This window comes from Triturus cristatus, chromosome 9 (genome assembly GCF_964204655.1).
Source record: "Triturus cristatus chromosome 9, aTriCri1.1, whole genome shotgun sequence".
Lineage (NCBI taxonomy): Eukaryota > Metazoa > Chordata > Amphibia > Caudata > Salamandridae > Triturus > Triturus cristatus.
In genome coordinates this window covers 854,328,366-854,349,047 of record NC_140592.1, presented here as the reverse complement: position 1 = coordinate 854,349,047, position 20,682 = coordinate 854,328,366, and the positions used below count along the sequence as shown (strand labels likewise).

The 20,682-nt window shown below is 42.3% G+C and overlaps 1 protein-coding gene across 1 annotated transcript in view; it reads left to right on the top strand.

Annotated features, from left to right (window-relative positions):
- AMN (amnion associated transmembrane protein) overlaps positions 1–20,682 on the top strand; it is a 175,196-nt gene that overhangs the window by 75,706 nt on the left and 78,808 nt on the right. Inside the window, exons 4-5 of the mRNA XM_085626328.1 lie at positions 12,409–12,496; positions 19,359–19,594. Coding sequence (XP_085482454.1) covers positions 12,409–12,496; positions 19,359–19,594 — 324 coding nt within the window. The remainder of the gene's footprint in view (positions 1–12,408; positions 12,497–19,358; positions 19,595–20,682) is intronic.

Sequence of the window (20,682 nt, the reverse complement as noted above, 5' to 3'; positions counted from 1 at the left end):
AATGCCCTAAACTGTTCGCTCTCCTTATCCGAATCAGTAAAATCCTTTGGCATCACCATTGACAGTAAGTTAGCGCTCAATTCCCACATAAAAAACTCGGCAAAAGGAGCACTTTTCACGCTCCAACATCTAAAAAAAAAAAATCAAACCTTTCATTCCACCGGAAGATTTCAAATTTGTTGTCCATCTCTAGTCCTCTCAAAAATTGACTATGGCAACGCCCTACTCTCCGGATCTCCGAAAGTCCACCTTGCCCCCCTCAAATCTGTTCTCAACCTAGCGGCCATGCTTACAACTGACGGCAAACGCTCTGACCACATCTCGCCTGCTCTTAAGACCCTTAAATGGCTTCCTATCGAAGGCAGATACTCCTATAAAATAGCCTGCATTACGTACAAAGCCCTTCATCAAAAGACCCCCTCTACCTCTCAAACAAACTCAATAAAGCGGGTAGTGCCCGACTGATGAGAAGTACCAACTCTCTCCTCCTTGTGCCCCCTCTGTTAAACCCTCTGTTAAAAAAGAAAGCCGCGCAATCTCGCTCCTTCTCTGGTAAGACTCCCAGCATCTGGAATGCCCTCCCTAAAGATCTTCGACTTAACCCTTCATACGTCAGTTTAAAAAAAGACCTTAAAATGCACCTGCTCAACAAATATTGGGGTCCTTAAGCCTTCCATTACCATACCTGTTATACTCTCCCCCTACTTGAAACCCAATTTTCCCCCTCTCTTCACTCCGCCTGTGTCGACCCCACCTATTCACCCCCTTCCCTACCCATCTTCACCTTTTCTTCCACCCTACCACCCCTTTCCGAACACTTCCCCTCCCCTCCTTTTTCTCACTTGCACAACCCTTCCTTATTCACAAAAAATGAGTCTACCTTCTTTATACGGAGTAATAATTTGTAATTACTCAATTCATGTGTTGTTTTGTAAATTGCTACTTCTTTGCATTTTTTATTAAGTCAAGCTATATTACCCAATTTGGTTCTCAAAGTCCGTCATGTCTGAATGCTTCTTTTGGACACCACTGTTTTGTATTCCATGTACTATTGTCATTCCAATGTAAAGCGCTTTGATACCCCCAGGTTGGAGCCAGCGCTATATAAAACCTTTTAAATAAATAAATAAATACAAAGCATATGTGAGACTCTGAGAACAATGACAGTAAGGGAACACAATGTGCGCAACTAACACATACAGTACCACCCAATTGAAAAATGTTAGATGCTCAACTTCCTGTGGTTCACTGTCATCAAAACCACAATCAATAAAAGAGTACAGTTAGGAAGGAACATCAAAAAATAGAGTCCATGAAATCTTTCCTTCAGGTTTCAGTAACCTTTTATTTTTTTCTTATTTCAAATTTGCTGATTCTTCAACGAATTGCTTCAATCGACAATACAAAATCGATTTGTAAATCACAGTTGCATTTCCTATAGATCAACAGCCTTTCTGCCTACGCGATTCGTCCTTCCCTTAGGACTTCATCAGGGCTTGTATTTTAGAGAGAAGAATTTTCTTCTTTTTCTAAACATCGAATACTTGTGTGTCTCTCTCTCTCACTCTCTCTCTCTCTCTCTCTCTCTCTCTCTCTCTCTCTCTCTCTCTCTCTGTATCTCTCTCTCTCTCTCTCTCTCTCTCTCTCTCTCTCCCCCCCACCCCCCCCCACACCCACCCACCCACCCATAACCTCACTCCGCCACCTCTCAGTCTCCTTCACCACTGTCCGTTACCCTTCTTCTCTCAGTGCTGTCACCCTGAGGCCTCCAACCCATTAGCATGAACTTTGTGCATCTGAGAGGATGTAGGGAGTGGACACCAGATTCACAAAACCTGCTGATGTTTAAACATAAGACACAAAGGACCGCCTAATATATTATTGCATAGCTATCTAACTACTGGCTGCACTCACAGTAATCACCTTTACCTCTACCCCAGGCATAGTATGGTGTAGGAAGTTGTACCGACGGATCCCCAAAATCACTACTTTCTCGAGAAATCAGAAAACTGACCATTATCATCCAACTTTAATCAGATTTTGTTCTGCGCTATTCGGAACAATTATAAGAAATGTCAAGCTCTTTTTTCCTGTATCGCTATTTGGAATATCGAATTATTACCCATTTGAGGGTTAGAGAGCAGGAATGTAATTGTGGTTGTGTTTCCCCCAGTATAGAAGAATATTACTGCCAGGATCAATGATTCTTAGTATTATGTAAAACTAATGAGAATTTCACCTTGAAATTATTTCTACATCTGTTCTAAAATCGAAGTCGGATTAAGGCAGGACCCTTCATGCCACTATTTATAATTGCTTGCTCCAGCGTTTGAAAGATATTCAAAATTATATGGGCCCATTACTGAAAAACACCCCATCCATTAGCAGAAATCTACAAAGAGAACTACTTCTGTGTTGATGACACCTGCTGCATAATCCATCTAAAGTTATTATAGGTTACATTGTATCTATAAAAAGCACATGCACTAAGCTTCTAGGGGTTACACGACATGCAGTAACACAACATGTTTTGCTCAATGCATCTAGAAATTAGAGAGCGAAGCATTCATATTTTCTGTGAAACTGGAAGTAGTTTTCCTCTCCTTGCAGCAGGGAAGGTAAGCTGTTCCAAAATGTGCGCACAGCTGCTAAGAAAGGCTTGGCACCCATTTCTGCTAATCTAATTTGGGAAACAAACAAATGATTTTGTTTAGTTAATCTCAACACCTGGACAAGATCGTAACAGCCAGAAAACTCAGGGAATTTCCAAACAAGGTGTGTTTGATTATGTCACAGCTTTTCAACATACTCTCTTCCTCACTTGCAGCTATGTTTTTTTTCTTTTCTTATGCTTTACTTCAATTTATTGTCAACAGCAATAGGGCGATAATTGCAGTCTAACGTATTTATTTTATATATTAGAGTTTTTATATAGCGCTGGCTAGCATATATACCATTGTACAGTAAAGTATCCTTTATGCTTAGAGTCTGCCAGATGAGTCTCCAAGTCATGCAATGCACCCTCCAAGTGGGACACCATTACAATCTAATGGGGTGACCCAGTGAACCCCAGGACCTGGGTAGCGTTTAGTACAGTAAACAAAATAGTCCTGTCAGTAGCTAGCAAATTAAAACAGACAGTATTTCTTAATGGCAGAACAAATTGCTTAAAGTAAAATGAGAATACAACCAGAGAAAAAAATGACTGTAAATGCATGTATTATGACGCAGGTACATGAAACTGTCTATGTACACTGTACTGAAGGGAGCTCCAAATGAGCAAAATGTGACAAAAGTGCTCGTGCAGCGTAACAAGTGAAAATGAGGTGGCTGGATACGTAAAATATAGTAAAATACAATATTTTGTTTACTCCAAGTGGGACAGGCAAGTTGGGGTGGCTCTGAACATGTAGGCATGCTTTGGCAAGCTTCACCCATGATGATCAGTTTGAATTAGTGCTTAATTTGTAAAATAAGTGCCAGTGCCCTCGTCAGAAGGCCACTGCAGCTTGCACCACCCATTGCCCCCGCCAGCAATGCAAAGACAGTACAAACACATCTACTTACCACACACTCCTACAAGTATAACAATTTAGACTATTCCAGGCCCCAAAAGTTATAAGCATGGCTTGGGTTGCAGGTGTTAGTCATTTTTAATGTATATTGAATTGATAAGCAATTGTTGTTGTGCTCATCTCTAAATAATACAAACAGCGCCTCCATGTGGCAGACTGTCAAAAGTGCCAGTAATGAGCACCGGACACCACCGGCTCAATTAAGCACTGCTTTGAATGCCTCCCACACCACTCTGGGGTTAGGAACCAAATCAGCATCCAGCTTGAAAAATTCCCAAAATACTGTGTCCAGAAGCGCCCCAGTAGGAAAGTGCCTTGGTCCTTTGCCACGGGGAGTAGTCTGAAAGAGTGTTTGCCACGTGTCACCTCTGCTACTCATCCCTTCTTGCCAAGCAGATATCAATCCAGGAGAAGGTGCCTTGTATTGCTGAGTAATATGTGAAGTTGTGTGTGATGGGATAGCGCATGCACCATATATAAAGTCTGCAACACCTGAAGCAGAGTTTATGAGGACATGGATATGTGGTGTTGGGCCATAATCTGCCTGTCTAAATCCAAGAATAATGTTGAAATCCCTCCCTATACCACTGCATATGGAGTTAGTTGGGTGAGGTCTGCTACAACCTCTTGAAAAATGAGGGGACAATCCATATTCGGACCCTTGTGTTAGCTAATGCAATATATTTGTCACCCACAACTCCTTGTACGATCAGATACTGGCCTTCCCCACCTTGTCCTATTGGTAAACTCCTTTTAATAAGAGCTGCTACACCCATAGAGCATATTAAATAATACGCTAAATAATGGCAGGGGCTCTATTTACCTGCAAATTTATGTTCTATTAACTTATTATCTATTATGTTTGCCTTGACTTGCAGGGGTTCTTAAGTCCTCCAGTATTCCAAGTTAACAGTCTGGCCCATGGTTCGGGTTTTCATAGGGTTATACCTGTTCAAAAAAAGCCATCACTATAGTTTTATTTGCCATCCGAAGAAAGCTCCCAGTGCCATCAATCTTCTGTACTCAAGCACTATTCATTCTTAGTCTGACTGCATGGAAATCCCACCCACTTCCACCCATTCTGATCCCCAGTCAATCAGTGAACTAGTTCCCTATTACTAGTGGACAGAACAACACTGCTTGCTCTGAGTAGGGCAGTCAGCTCTTTCCAGGCTAAATTGAGCAAGCCACTTTTTACATGTGGTGGGCTAGTAGGACAAAGCCCCTACGCTGCTTTCATGCAGCAGCGGCCCGAGCTGCATTATTCCTCATCTTGTCCTTCACCCGTATTCACAGCACAGCAAATTAAATCAACAGTTCTTCAATATACAACAATATGGAATCAGCTATAAAACACAGATAACATGCCCCTCTGTAGTGGGCTAGCTGAAGAAGGTAGAGTTCAATTGCACTACCAGAATAACAATTGGAACAGCATGTTTGGCATACAGTATAACCCTTGTCAGTCATTGACATCAAGTTCACTCAAGACTGTTTCCCTAAGTTTGGATATTCTTGGGGGGAGCCAACCTACTGCTTTTTAAGGAAAGCTGCGCCCTCTGGGGATAATTAATTATATTAGGTTTACCCCGCAGCGTGACCTTCAGACGTGCTGATAGAGCGTGGTATAGGGGATCTGGTTGATCTTCTTTTTGGCTGCAGTAAAAGACCACCTAGCCTCCTGTAGGGCCATATTAACGACAGGATACAGTGAAATAGATAACCTGCAGGAGTTGAGGTCTCTTTTCATCTTTGCTGGACAGAATGCCACATCCTGGTCATTGTACCTGTAGTTGAGCAAGTGGGCAATAATTGGGTGCGTCGGGGTCCTGCGGATGGGTCTCTACATCAGTAAATGATGTGCACACTTCCCTATAAATAGGGGAGATGAGTTAGATCTGCCAAATACATCTGCTAGAGATGTATCCATGAATCCTTCCATCTGCCCTGTGCCTGTTGATTCAGCGACTCGCACAGTCCTCAGGTGATTTATTATAGACCTGCTTCTAAATCTTAATTTTGGGGTTTGATTATTTCTAGTATTTTCTGAGTAAACTTTCATTGGTGGATGTTGTGCTGTCTTTGATGTCCAAGATACAATGCTCGTTCATATCAGTCAATGTGGCTTGCTTATGCAGTCTCTTTCATTCGATCTACACAGATCAGCAAGAAACCTATGTTGTCATTAATTTACAGGGTACACTTGCATATTGAGCAGTAGGGTTTTAACACCAACCTCACCATCCATCTCTTCAGCCTGCATGTGCCCTTCCCCTGGAAGGCAAGGTCCTGGTCAGTTCTGCAATAGCTGTCCTCTGAACTTACTTTTGGTCAGCTATGCCCATCTTGATTAGTCACCATGTAGATATTCAGGGGCATATGAAGAGCCCAAAATGTGATTTATGAAGCTACGCAAGGCCATCTTGTGTGAGCCTGAGTGGCTTTATAAATCTGGAGTAATGCAACGGAGTGCAAATTGCTACGTTGCCTTAATCTGTCCTGGTTAGGCGTTCCATGGGTGTTGCATGGGAACTCTCATGTTTTTTTATGCATTCCCAGATTTACCAAAAGTGGTACTCCTGGGATTGTGCCAAAAAGATACGCGTTCTCAGGGAAGGCGCAGCGAGGAGAAATATTTTTATTTCTACTCATTACTTCCTCTTTCTATGTGTTCTGCACTCTGCTGCACACATAGAAAGAAGAATATGTCTCCCATGATTATTTTTGTGCAGGAAGGGAAACCTTTCTGTACAAAAACAATCTTGCATGCAACGGAGGCACCTTGCAGTATGGTGCAAGAGGGCCTGGCTTGGGGATGGGCAGCCCAAACGGCACCAGTGCATGGACAAAGGTAGGAATGCGCTGGATTCTTTTAAATACAGCGCATTCCTGCCCTTTCCCTGTCACGCAGTGCAGCAAGGTGACTTGCTGCACTGCATCACAAGCTCATACATGTGCCCATCAATATCCTAAAATGGTTAGTTAGGTCACAGGTCCTGGAAGCAGACATCCTATTTGGCGAAAGACCTGCTGGGTCCCAACTCGCATCTGCTCAGCACAAGATGCAGTGTTATTCCAGGTACCCAAGTTGGGGGTCGAACCTGTGAGGTGGGTGCTTTCCAGTGCTGGAATGACTTGCCTCTTAATCTACGTGTGCTGCACTCTGAACTGGAGTTCAGAAAGGCCTTGAAGACCTGGCTGTTCAGGCATAGGGGCTAGCACTCCGCCGGCTCTGCGCTGTTTCTTCCCGCTTTAGCGCCGGGACACCTCAGCCGAGGTAGCTGTGCACTGTATAAATGTATTTATTATTAACCCCTTCACTGCAAATCGCACCCTACGATTTTTTTCAACCAGCCATGATATAGTCTCCCAGGGACGAACCCTCTCCAGGTGGCCACAGAGCCCATGTGTCAGTGGTAAGCAGCGGGTACCATGTCATCTAAGTGCCTCCCAATACTGTGCATGAATGTCAACATTGATGCTTTGCATACACAAAATGTCCATTCTGCTGTCATATATTTTGCCTTGTGTCTCTTTTGGTGTATTATGGTCACAAATCGGGGCAGTCGGAGATGGAATGAGTATCCCTTTCACTTGATCATGTGCACAAGGTTAGCATAAACCTTACAGATTGCCTACCACACACTTTCATCCAGCCAGAGCAATGCATTGAGACACCATATGTGTATTTGCTAATTTGCCAAGGCCATATGTCGTTATGAATTTGCAGTAGCTGATGCATTTACTTTCATTATTGAGTTGCATGTGCTTAACTTGCATTACATTTATTGAATATTTTGTTAGTATTCTTCTAGTTCAAATATTCATGTATTCTTTTGAATAGATGGTGCTTAGGAGAAAGCATAATGGCTTTAGACTTTGACATATATGTGCAAGGGAATTCTCTCGTTATTTCTTTCACTTTACATCACAAGAGTTATTTTTCTGAAAATAAACACTTCGAATGGCATCTAATAGCTGTTCACAGCCCTCTCCAAGAGAGAGAGCGCGACTGGGTGTTTGACATTCCAGAAAGCATAGCAGCCTGGCTCCGAGCGGAGCCATTCAGAGCCAATGAGGTTGTTTGTCTCTTGATGTACTGCACCATTGAGACATTACAAAGCCTTCGTTCACAACCAGCCTTACACATTTGAAAGATTTATAGAATTCACATACAAATATATGTGTTGACTCTACAAAATACTGATCCTGGTTATGGCAATACTTTTGATTCTTAAAGATGAGGCATGTAGGGAGTCTTCAACATGCACCGTATATAATGTGTTTCCCGGTTTCACAGTATTTACATTTTTGCTCATGCTGTCCTACGATGCTACTGATTTCTGCAATTTCTTGTTTAATTTATTCTGCACTAATCCTGGCTTGAGATAAAGCCTTTTATAAATAAAAGTGTGGATTCCTTGTGTGTGTGTGTTCATGTGACGAAATGCTGCCAGTACTCACCCTAACAATAGGTAAATGTGCCTGACGGTCTCTGGCATTGTTACATGCCTGATGAGGATTAGCTCCAGGTAAGCTGAGAGAGATGTGTGGGTCATAATTTGCTTCTTTCATTTTTTATTGTCATGTTGGGGAGAGGATGTGGTCCGTCGGCTACGCTGCCGACTTTGGTGCTGTAAACCAGAGTTCGAGCCTCGAGGTCGCGTCCACATCCTGTGATTCTGGGCAAATCACTTAATCTCCCCGTACCTGAATGTGTAATGTAAATACGGTGCTCATGTACAGCGCTCCAATACCTTCTGGTCGAGTTTGCGATATATAAATATGCAAACAAAAAAATAAAAGTTGGTTTAAACCTGGAGCTAGGCCTGGGCTAAAATTCCGTTCCGCTCGCGGAATTTGCGATAATTTGACATTTTCGCGTTCAGCGGAGAGCGCGAAAATGTCAAAATTTCTGCAATCCGCATTTTACCGGAAATTTTTTGCTTGCTCGCGCTGTAAAATAATAGTTTCTCGCGTTCGCCGACAAGTTTTCCCGATCCAGTCGTGTTCTCCACGAGATGTTGGATTGTTGGTAGCCATTTGCGCTGTCTCGCGACAGTTCGTGCCCACAGTAACGTCATTCGTTGCGCGATCATGTCTTTCTTCTCGTGATCATGCACCGCGAGACAAGTGAAAACAAGATGGCCGCGCCCGTGAGCAACCGCATGGGTAAGTTGGCGAGCCGCGACCACGCAGAAAATACCGCGAACGGGCGGGAAAAAAACGTACGCATCTTCGCGATATTTCCGCGTGTTTGTGGCGATTTTTAACATTTTCGCGATAATTTGCGAAAGTATATTTCGCAAATTCTGCCCACCCCTACCTGGAGCAGAGACAAGAATTATCTACTGGGTCATGTTTACGTAATGCTTGTAAAAACGAAAAATCGCTGAGAGGGAGTAATAAAGGGCAGATGCACTGTTCACAATTAGCGGGGCACCGGGCAGAGATAGATCTCTAATAGCAAGGGCAGTTCTACTGGACAGGGCCAAATGAATCCGCCACCTAGGATGGTGTTGGATCATTGCTGTGGGCGGGGAAGACGCACCCCAGTGTCAATTGGCTTGAAACACGCGCCCAGGGATATCCATCACTTCCTGTTGTCATTTTGTTATGACTTCCAGGATTTGTTTCAGATGGTGTCTCAGTTCATTGCTCTGGCTGGATGGAAGTGTGTGGTAGGCAATGTGCACATGATCGAGTGAAAGAGATGCTTTTATCCATCTCTGGCTGCTCCCATCAGTGACCACGTACTCCACAATATGAAGGCCAGTCACAGAAGTGAGGAAAAGGGAAATGAGACAGAAGAAGACAGTGACACAGTACTCCACTATCTTCAGAGTTGTGTAGTGCTTGCAGATGATATTTAGAAGCTCGGACATGAAAACACCCGTAGTAAACAGTAAAATTCCATTAGAAAACCTCTACCTCTGCCTACTAGTGAATAGACAATGCCATTTACCTGCATTCAAAGTATGCATGTAACTATTTATAACCCTGTAAAAACATTGTAAATACTTTGCGTTTAAGTGCACATATGTGACCATTGCCCAGTATCATTAAATATAATATTTTGAACTGATAATCAGGATAACCAATTGTGTGTATATATAAATACATCTTTATTCATATACTTTTCATGTCAAAGTTGTTAAATACATTCCACACCCCAACCAAATTTGGTAATCGCTTTCGAATGAATGTGTGGTCAATAAAAACAACTTACATAAATGTCTTTGCAAAAATGGCCTATTTACAGTGGATTCGTTTTGGTATTATGTCTGTTATTTAGGGCCTAAGTTAGAGTTTCGCAGACAGGGTACACTGTCACAAATGTGACGGATATCCCATCCATGTTATTACAAGTGTATTGTAGCCTATGGCACTTGGAGTAGGTTTTCTCTTAAGGTTTCCTTTCTCAGTATCTTATTGCTCAATAGAGTGTCTCACAGGTTACAATTCCCACCATCCTATGATAATATAAATGTTTGTTGGCTCCCACTCTGCAATAAGGACAACTAACCCAAACATAGCCCAGTGTTTTCCACAAGTGAAGTTAAGGTATTGCTTGACGGGACCGCTCCCAGGGTTTGCATCTTCGGTTTTAAAGCCATTCGTGGTGACTAGATTCTGTTTATTTTTTATTCCATCTAATATAATCTTGTCATTTACTTCTAGCATTTGACATGTAAAAATCTGATCTTTCCCATGCTGGCTGCTTTGTGTTTTTGTGAAAGTGGGGCCTCGTCATTCAGGGTTTATTAATCAGTGTGGTTAAAATAGGAAGAGATTGTGTATACTGTGAGCTTAAGTTGACTAGGGCTTTCATTTTAGTTTCAATCCAGCCATCCGAGTTGCTAAGTGGGATACCAATATTCTTGGTTATGATATTTAGGCATTGGCTTGGTGATATGGCCTCTGAGTTTTGATCTCTTCCGTGCTAGTGATTAATCGAAAATCGTCTGACAACTGAGGTTTGTTGCCTGTTTTTTATCACGGACTGATCTTCTGAAGATTGCCACAGATCTTTCTATATGACACACTTGGTGATCTGCTGGAGGCTTGACTTCGTCCAATATGCTTTGTTGGTCTTGTCTCTCCATTTGATTGCTTCTTGCTCTTGAAAGGACCATTTGCTCTGTAGGCTTGTATCGATACAATTGTTTGTTTTCATGCCACTTTGTTGAGAGTGTGATTTTTCCATCATTTTCATGAAGTCAGGTGGGGAACTGGTTGACCAAGCTGTGCACCTGTATTAAAGTAATATTTCTGGACCTTATTATTTAATCTTTCTCAGCCATCGTGGTGATTTCGAGACTAAGCTCCACTTTGATTGCAAGTTGACCAAGGCTTGTTCAGCCCATAGAAGTAGTCAGTAATGCAAATAGACTGCACCACTACTCTATGGCTAGAGTTTAACTCTCCACTCAGTCAATTCTTGCTGTGGTCCTTAGGAGTTAGGCAAGTCAGAAGGGGTGGTTGCTCCGTCTCTTATTTGGCCGTGCAGGCATGGAATCAGCTCTTGCATCAGCTATGTTCCTTAAGGTCTGAACAGGTTTCAGGAAAAAGCCTAAAACTTGGTTAATAGCTTTAATATAGTTGTCTTTCTACTACTAGCTGTCATAACTGGGACATTCCTATGAGCATCTGCGCACTCTACAAACTTTCTCATTTATTCATTCCCAAAGCCTATCTTTTTACACTGTCTGCCATCCTAATAGTGCAGGGCTGGAGCTCACATTGGCTGCTACGCTGGCAGATTACCTTCAAACTCTCCATCTCAGATCTGATTTCAAATTTGCCACAACCTGCCCTTCTCTTACAACCGGTGCTTATTTTGAGCCAGTGGTATCCGGTGCTCGGCACCTGCACGTAGCACCTGCACTTAATTGTCAACACTGGCACTAATGAGAGCTGCCACATGGTGGCACTGTTTGTATAAATTACAGATGAGAAGAACAACAGTTTTATATTCATTCAATATCCATGAAAACAACGAATATCTCATGCCCAGGCCATTCTTATAGCTTTGGGTGCCTGGAATAGTCTGGACTGTTACACTTGGTTAGTATCTGTGCTGGTACTGTCATTGGCAGAGGTGGCAGTGGCAATGGGTGGTGCAAGCTGCAATGGCCTCCTAATGAGAGCCCTGGCACTTATTTTTGTTTACAAATTAAGCACTGCTTACAATTGACTACTCACCTGAATGGTCTCAACCAGTTGCCCACTTGCAGGCATCGTTCTTCATCCAGGCACTCTACGACGCATCCTCTCTTCCTCACAGATATAACACGTTCCTCCCAGCTTCTTGGGTACCTCATGCATGACAGATCCAAATGACCTGCCGCAGCACTGCTGTGACATGCAGACACGAAACCTGCTCTCCTTACACATTCTCATACGGGTCCCTTTAGTAAAACTCAAGAGATTAAAAGAAACAAATTGCAACTCTTTTTTTTATCGTTGCACCACACCTTGTGAAGGAATTTGTTTTCTCTACATATGTGTGTCCTTAACAGTTAGAACAATATAAACCACATTCCCATCTTTAAAGTTGATGTCATGGATCTCACATACAGGACATTTACGCACATCAGTGACGTCATAAAAAATATGTGATTTTTCTTTGCCTTGTTTCCTCTGGTTTGTGGGACATGTCTTATGTGCATGCAAGTAAAAAGAAAAAGAAAATGAGATATAGAGTATTTGTTTGTAAGGTGCAACTTACTGAGAAATTCAATTAGACTCGATGTATTTTATACTTTCTTGTGATTGTCATTTTTAACCTTCGCCTGTTTATTGTTTTTATATATTTTGCCACTTTAAATAGCATATTCCATGGAATGGAGAATTCATTTTGGCACCTGGTGCAGGATTTGCTATTGGCACGGATATGCAAAATACAGGATGTGAACAAGGTATGGTGTGTTTAATTTACTGAGAGTGTGGGAAATTACCACCAACTGTATTAGTGCTCCACCTGGCCGCCTTTCAAAGACTTGCTTCTCCTTGTAGGATCCTCATGCTTCAGGCCTTACATTCCCCAGTGACATACAAATGATTCCAGGTGATCTATGGATGAATGGTCTCAACTGTGTGAATAGCATAAAGCTTCTAAAACGATCCAGTGATAACTACATTTTATTTGCAAAACATGTTTTTCCCTATAGTTTTAGAGTTGTATGACAATATCACGATTGAAATATCAACCTACACTTATATAATGGCAGTAATATCAACTTCTGAAATATTGTCACAGCTGGGTTAATAATAATATTCAGTTCTTACCTTGACACTATCTCTGGAGTGGGCATTATGGTTACAACATACGTGCAGGACAGTATTTTGGGAGTCCATATTGTGACATACAACCATATTCTTCCAAAGCGATTCACTTGTCTTCTAGGAGGATTGTTTCTTCTGAATAGATCTCTGCTATCCATTCAAATCACAGCTTTAAAACATTCAACCTTAAAATCAAATGTAAACCTTCTTACTGTGTGGTGATTTCTAAAACACAAGACTAGAAAAATGTTAGTCAGAGCACACAGTATCCATTCATCTAGTAGCCAATTCCCAAATATATTTTGCTGTAAACATATATGTGTGGAGGGATTTGTTATTACTCCCACTCACCAGGAATTTCCAAAAGTATTTTGATTCCCTCCCCAAGAGGGCAGAGAAATCCAGAGTATTGGGATCTGTGCAAGGTTTGGGAAGTGGCCTCAATAAGGTGGGATTAGCCTTGTAAGTTTGGGAGCGCTCCTAAACTTGTGCATTTGTGGCCAGTCTCATACTCTGTTCTGACAATTTACTAACTTGAAAAGGGTAGGCGTTTTACTTCAGCCAAGTTCTGGTGTAGCTCCACTTCATGGATGGCAATAGCAATAGATCACACCCAGATATGGTGGGCGTTAGACCTGTCAGCCTTGGGGCTGGTCTTCTCTGAAACGTTTTGCTTGTTTGGCTCACTTTTTGCTGAGCTGTTTTTGTTGGGCTTAGGGCTCTGGGCACTTTACCCCTGCTAACCTGTGCTAAAGTGCATGTGCTCTCTCCCTAAACATGGTAACATTGGTTTATCCACAATTGGCTTATTTAATTTACTTATAAGTCCCTATTAAAGTGCACTACATGTGCCCAGGCCCTATACATTAAGTGCTACTAGTGGGCCTGCAGCACTGTTTGTGTCACCCACTCAAGTAGCCATTTAAAACATGTCTCAAGCCTGCCACTGCAGAGCTTGTGTGTGCATTTTACACTGCCACATCACTTTGGCATTTAAAACCCATTGCCAAGCTTTAAACTCCCCTTTTATTCCATATAAGTCACCCATAAGGTATGCCCTAGGTATTCTATAAGGCAGGGTGCTGTGTAATTAAGAGGCAGAACATATACTTTTAAGTTTTACATGTCCCTGTAGTGAAAATCTCCCAAATTCGTTTTACGCTAATGGGAGGTCTACCCCACCTATAGGTTAACATTGGGGATTCCTTGTTACATCTAATAAGTGTAATTCCCATTTGGAAGGAGGTAGAACTACCATGTTTAGTACCTATGAAATTGTAATGCTAAATCCTCTTTAATGGTAAGGTCAAATGCCTGTCTCCAATACACATTTGGGGTGGGTAACTGCTGGACCTTGTGCATTCCCTCTAGACAGCTACACACAAAGGGAGCTTCAGTGTGAGTGATGGGCCATCCATATTCTGATGGACCATCCTGGGCATGGTGGGAGGGAGTAGCTGGACACAGCCTCACACTTACGCCTGAATGGGTTGTGACCTGTCACCACACAGAGGACTACTTGACCCCCTGTAGTGAGTCTGGAGCCAGGGCAGGAAGGGTGGATCTCTGTGTACTTCAAAGCCCCTCTTTGAATTCTCCCTCCACTTCAAAGGCACAACTGGGTATAAAAACTGGACTTCTGACCGTACCAACTTGGTACACTCCTCGAACTGTGGATACTCTACCAGGAAGAAGGACTGCTGTGCTGCTGCAGGACTGCCATTCTGCTGGACAGCTTTTCTGCTGTGCTAACCCGCCTGTTGCACTCTTTGCCTATGTGAGAAGGACTGGATGTACACCACTTGAACCCAGAGTTGCTCAAAGGGCTTGTCTGTTTGCCTCCTGTTGGAAGTCTCAGCGATATCAAAGACTTCAATCCACTTCCCCACCAACACCTGGACTCTGCCATCTGAGAGTCTTGTTCTGCCAAGTGGTGGCAATCCCATCCTGGACCCTTGAAAGTGAGTAGAAAGTGTTGTTTCTGCAGATATCCACACATTGACGCCATTGTGCCACTCAGAACCGGCGCATCTCCATCAACACCGATGCATCCCCGCTGCCGCCAGGATCGAAGACTTTACTCCACCGCACTCGCAGCTTGACGACGACACTGCCTACATCAGAGGGGTTTGACGACGATGCATCTCTGACTTGCACGGCTCAAAACCGATGCATCCCCTACATCCTAAGAATCAACGCCGACGCATCGTCTCCAGCTGCTCGTCACATCTTGTTCTCAATGCAACCCCGAACCAAGGTAGTGTTTTCAGCAGGCCATGGGTAGTCCCTGTATCCGACTCATGCTCCATCACAGTAGGCCTGAACTTTTGGATTCAACCCTGTCTAGCGTGACCAGATAGAATCGGTTGGTGCTTTATGCTTTTAAGCAATATATTTCAAGATAATCTTTAAAAAAATCATAACTCCAGTTCTGCTTATTGGATTTTTGTCATTTTGGTCTGGTGTTGTGTTGTTCATTAAATTAAGCTCTATTGTTCCAACTAGGTATCTATTTGTGTGGTGTTTTCACTCTTTTACTGTTTGAAGTGTCGCACAAATAGTTTACACATTGCCTCTTGAGTTAAGCCTGACTGCTCTGTGCATTAGCAAACTGGCTCCCGCTTGGACACGCCGCCGTGGTCCACACAGAGGCATTCTTATGCCCTGTAGCACCTCCGGTTCTACAACCGTTTTTATTCTCGCAGGCAACCCACTGCAGTTGCTTCACATCAATTGGATCTCCTCAATAATTATCACCGCGTGCAATTCACTCTAGTTGCGTTGCCAGCTCCGTAACGGACCGAAGCGCTGGATAGCTTGTCCGTATCCCCCACCACCTTGCTCCGTACCTTATTGCAGATTGCATTCACTCAAGCATGTAATTCAGTGTCCTGATGATGATCCCACAATCTTTCTCATGGGATCAAAACGTCGTTGACTCTTTTGACACATTAACGCAATTGTATTCAGTATTGCTCAAGTGTAATGGTGTCTCTCTACATTTATACTTATTTAATTATTGCATTATGCCCAAGCATTAAGATTTTCCTGAGCCTTTGTTTGGTTTTGAGACTTCCAGCAGGAGTTATGTGTATATCTTGCTGGATGCAGGATTGTGTCCCCACTTTATTGGAGGCAAAGTATTTAAAATATTAAAATTGATCCTTTCCGGCTCGACAGTACAATATAGAACTGATTCTAAGTCTATATTTATTTTCTTTCTCTCACTGTCCTTGTTTGGGACCACTGTGTTTATAACGTACTAATACCCAATGTCCCTGACCAATGTTATTGGGTTCCCTTGTTTCCAATAACAAGCTTTCAGGGGTAAGCACTGGTTAATTTAGAGTGGGTATCTAATTTGCCCTGACTAGGATTGTGGGTTCAGCTTGGACAACGTGCATACCTATGTCATCCAGAAACCCAATTTCTAACAGTGGGTAAATCAGCGAAGGACTTTGTAAAGGAAAGTTGAAATCTTTGGAAAATCTTTCTCCTACTTTATGCCTGCCTTAGTGAGGTGTACATTTTTGTTGCAAAGCCCTGTTAGTAGATAGGGCTCTGTGAAAAAACCATGGGTGGTAGCAAGGTAATGCCAGTGCGTCACCAATGGGAAGCCCCCTGACGCTAAGTATAGCAAAGCAGCACATAGGCTAATTTGCATTAATTTAGGGATTTTGTTCTGGAAATTAAATCCCAAATCAGTACATTGTGCCAGTTTGAGTCAGTCAAACAAATTTATTTGGCCTGATTTAAGCCATAAATGTACAAGTAAAATAATACATTTGTATAAATTTAACATCGATACATCATAAAAAGCACGCAGCAACACGTAAATATCTCAGCAGTACGAAAAATAGCTATAAAACTGAAAATGAGACCCATTATACAGTAAAATCCATACAAATAATTCAATAAGACCGTGGGAGAGATACAATCAATGTCCAGTCTTCAAGGTCTATGTTAATAAAATGGGTGCAGCTCCAAGTTTCTGGATCATTACACTGATCGATATCTATTTCTGAACCTCAGAGCGAGCTGGACATAATTTACCACAACAACACAAAGTTCCATATTATCCAACTTTTGCAAAAAAAGTGTAGGTTTCCTAATGAGTTCCAAGCTTAGAGGAGCGTAAGATTGGAAACAAATATAGCTTTCTTGCATAGGAATATAAATGACAAAATAAAGTGCGCTGTGCTATTGCTGAGCAACGCCAAACCCCAAGCTGCTTTCCTAGGAAATGCAACTAAAAAGTGCAGCAGATAAATTGAAATCTTGTTAAGTAAAACCTAGGATTCAAGTTGTAAAACAAGGAAACATAGGGCTCTTACCCATATGACAGTTTGATTGGATTGCAATTGTCACTGGTATGCAGTGTGTCAAGATTTGCCTAAGGAAACCTATCCTGCCTGTCTTGAAAAGCCTCCTTCACCTGAAGTATGACCTTTGCATTTGTATTCACAAATTCCCAGTCAGTTCCGGCATGCCTAGCTCTGAGAATCCTGACCTAATATAGTTAAGCCAGGGACTTGCATAAACATTATCCAGAGCAAGACAATCTTCCAAAACATCTCCTGAAAGCTGGGCTTCTGGATTCCCCCCAAAAGTTGAGCCATAATAAAGAGGGGTTCCAGCTTAATCCTATCACTCAAAGGAGTCATTCCAACCTCTGAATGGCACATACAAGCAGGGGTGGGTTGTGGCACAGCCAGTAGTCTTTGCAAAAACTTGTTTTCAACCAGCTGCAGTGGCCTAGCACCCTGAAAACCCCCACACTCCTGCTTCATATGACGCCAAAGCGATACATTGACTCTTATAAATGTTATTCATTTCGTTGATTGACGCCACAGTTATTTTGACATTGGGCAGTCCTAGTGTTGTGAAAATATTTGTAGGTTTGATTTTGATCCATTGGGAGTCCCAAATAGGTAAAAGTCTTGACTCTTTAAAGTTCTGATCTCCTCAAATAAAATGGCCTTCTTTTCACATTTATAGGGCCAATGCTCATTAAAAACGATTTCTTAAAATAAGTTTTAAGATCCAAACCCTCTATAAAACTGTAAAATTCATCTAAAAGAAGCTAAAATCCATTGGCAGTTCTCGTCTGCATACAGTAAAACTGAGAGTACACTGGACTTTAGGCAGATCTTTCGGACTTTGTCCAGATGAAGATCTAATTTATTTATATAGATCAGAAACCAGAGTGGTGCCACCACGCACCCTTGTCTAACCCCTAGCAGGGAATTAATGCTTGGAAAGAGTTCACCTTCTTTACCATATCTGACCCTAAAAGTAGTGTCCCAGTGCATCCTTTGTATTACGCTATTAAGACCTGGTCAAAACCCATCCTGGACATAATGTCCCAACGCTTCACTCTATTGACCACTTAAAGGGCACAAGAGAGGTCCTCTGTTGGCAATTACATATTTACCATTAATCAGCTGGAGGTTTAGGCACTGTTCTACAGTGCCAACCCGCGGACAAAACCTGTACTGAACTCTTGACAGAGACTGATTTTCCTGCATTAATAATTCTAGCTTGGATGCAAGGATCCTTCTGAGTATCTTAAGGGAACTGTCCAGGAGGGTAATTTCAGTGATAACAGACCGGTGAGTTTCTATTTCTCTTTTTAAAAATAGGGACAACTATAGCTTCTCTCCATGTCGGAATAAGATCCCCTCTTATTGTCACCTTAAAAACATTTGTTAAAATGGGAGCCCAGAACGAGGTATTATCTTTAAAGAAGTCCAAGGTGACTCCATCTAGTCAATGTGCCTTCCCTTCAGGGCTTTGATTAATAACAACAAAATCGTACTTTATTTCAATATACTCACTAAGTACATTGTACGTTCCAGGGTTAAAAACTCCTGCTTTCCTGTTATCAATTACAGCACTTTTGATGCTGGGGTTAAAAGTTTGAGTCATTTTTGATGACTTTGCATAGGAGCAAAGTCTTGATAAATTTGGCCTTGTGTCTCCTTCTAATCTCCTATATGAACTGCGACAGGTGGCTGCAATCTGGAACATAACACACACTTTTGTTGAGGTGCTGTTACTTTTTGTACCATTGGGCACAGTATCCACTGCTTTAAAAGGTCAGCAGTGATTAGGAGTTCCCACTGAAATTGGGTATGCTCTGTGGCTCAGTGCACGTATTGTTCAACTTTTAAAAGCTGTAATCAGGATTATCCGTCATTGAAATGCTAGTGAATGAATGAATGAAACTAGATTTATATAGCGCATGGCTACCCTGAGGCCTCCCAGCGCTCACCTCGAAAATTCCCTTAAATACATTGAAATTGATAAGTAAATCAGGACTGTACATAGACCTTGGGTAGAGTCGATAACATGTGGCTCGCCTAGTTTTCAGTCTGTTTCTGTATTGACCATAAACAAAATATTAAAATCTTCGTATTAAAACTCCGTTTGCAAACTTTAAAATCTGTTTATGCTTTCTTGTAATTTCTTCCTCATTATTTTATCTGTTTGTAGGATCAGAAATCACATTTAAAGATGCAGAGTCATACAGTTGGATGGATCCTGACTTGTGGCATGCAACTTTGTCCAGAGATGACCTTGAAAATGGCAAATATCTATTTTCAGTGGACGAGGAAAGAGTCCCCTGCCAATATGATGATGTCATTTTTCAGCCTGAAACCTCCTTCCGTGTAAACCTCAATTCAGCCGTGGGATCCATTGCTGTCAAAAGTATCTCTATATTGGGCAAGGTCAGAGCAATATCCAAATGGTTTCATTGTTTCATACAAGTCTGTATTATTCTAAAAGTTGGGCTTCAAGTAGTTTTCAGAAGATTCCATTCTGCTGGAAAGGAATTGCATGTAACCAAGTGAATAATCCAGCATTTCAGTTTTTTACACTTTTGCATTACATGAATCAAAATTTACATACAAAAATTCCCGACTGCATGGAATGCTAATTGGTTATGTGCATGCTTTTAGAAGTATCGCTTCATAAATGTGGGTTGGATTTAATCTAGGTCAACATGAACCTAGTATTTTATATACTTTAATTTACATATGGAGGTCCACCCAAGCCTGTGCTGTCTTCCTTTTCTTTCCATGTTGTTGGTTTTGGGAGGAAGTGTTTCCCAGCAATCTGTTTGCATAATCTGTTCCACAAAGTACATGGCAATGGTGGTAAGTGCAATCAAAAGCAGCAGTCTGTTGATTACTGGAGTGCACATTATAATACTTTTTCTCAAGACTCTTTACACCACCTCCATATGATCCACAAACACGCTGACAGGTTTATAAATCCAGAAGGATAACACACAAGATGATGGACGGAATGTTGCACAATGGCAAAACATTCACCCCCAGTCACAGATCTGGGTTTAATCCATCGTTTTTTTGCTCACCACGCCACCCCAGTTCAGACATGGCCATATGCAAATCAGTCTTGACCCTGTGCCTCATGGGAACAGTCCAGCCCGAACTGCCAAGCCATGTCTTACTTGGACCGGAATCAAGCATCCTAGGACCGGTTTCTGGCTATCAGCCGTCATCAGCCAGGATAGCTTGATTCCAGTGGCGTAGTGAGCACGGGACCCACGTTGTTTTTGCATTTGTCACCCCGAGTGGGAAGGGTATGCCCAGATGTGGGTCCCTTGCTCTCCATGCCACTGGAATCAAGCAATCCTGGCTGAAGAGGGGTGAAACCCCGAAACCGTTCCTAGGATGCTAGTTTCCAGTCCAGGGAGGACCTGGCTTGGCAGTTCGGGCTGGACTGTTCCCATGAGGCACAGGGTCAAGACTGATTTGCATATGGCTGGGTTCAAACTGGAACGGCATGGTGA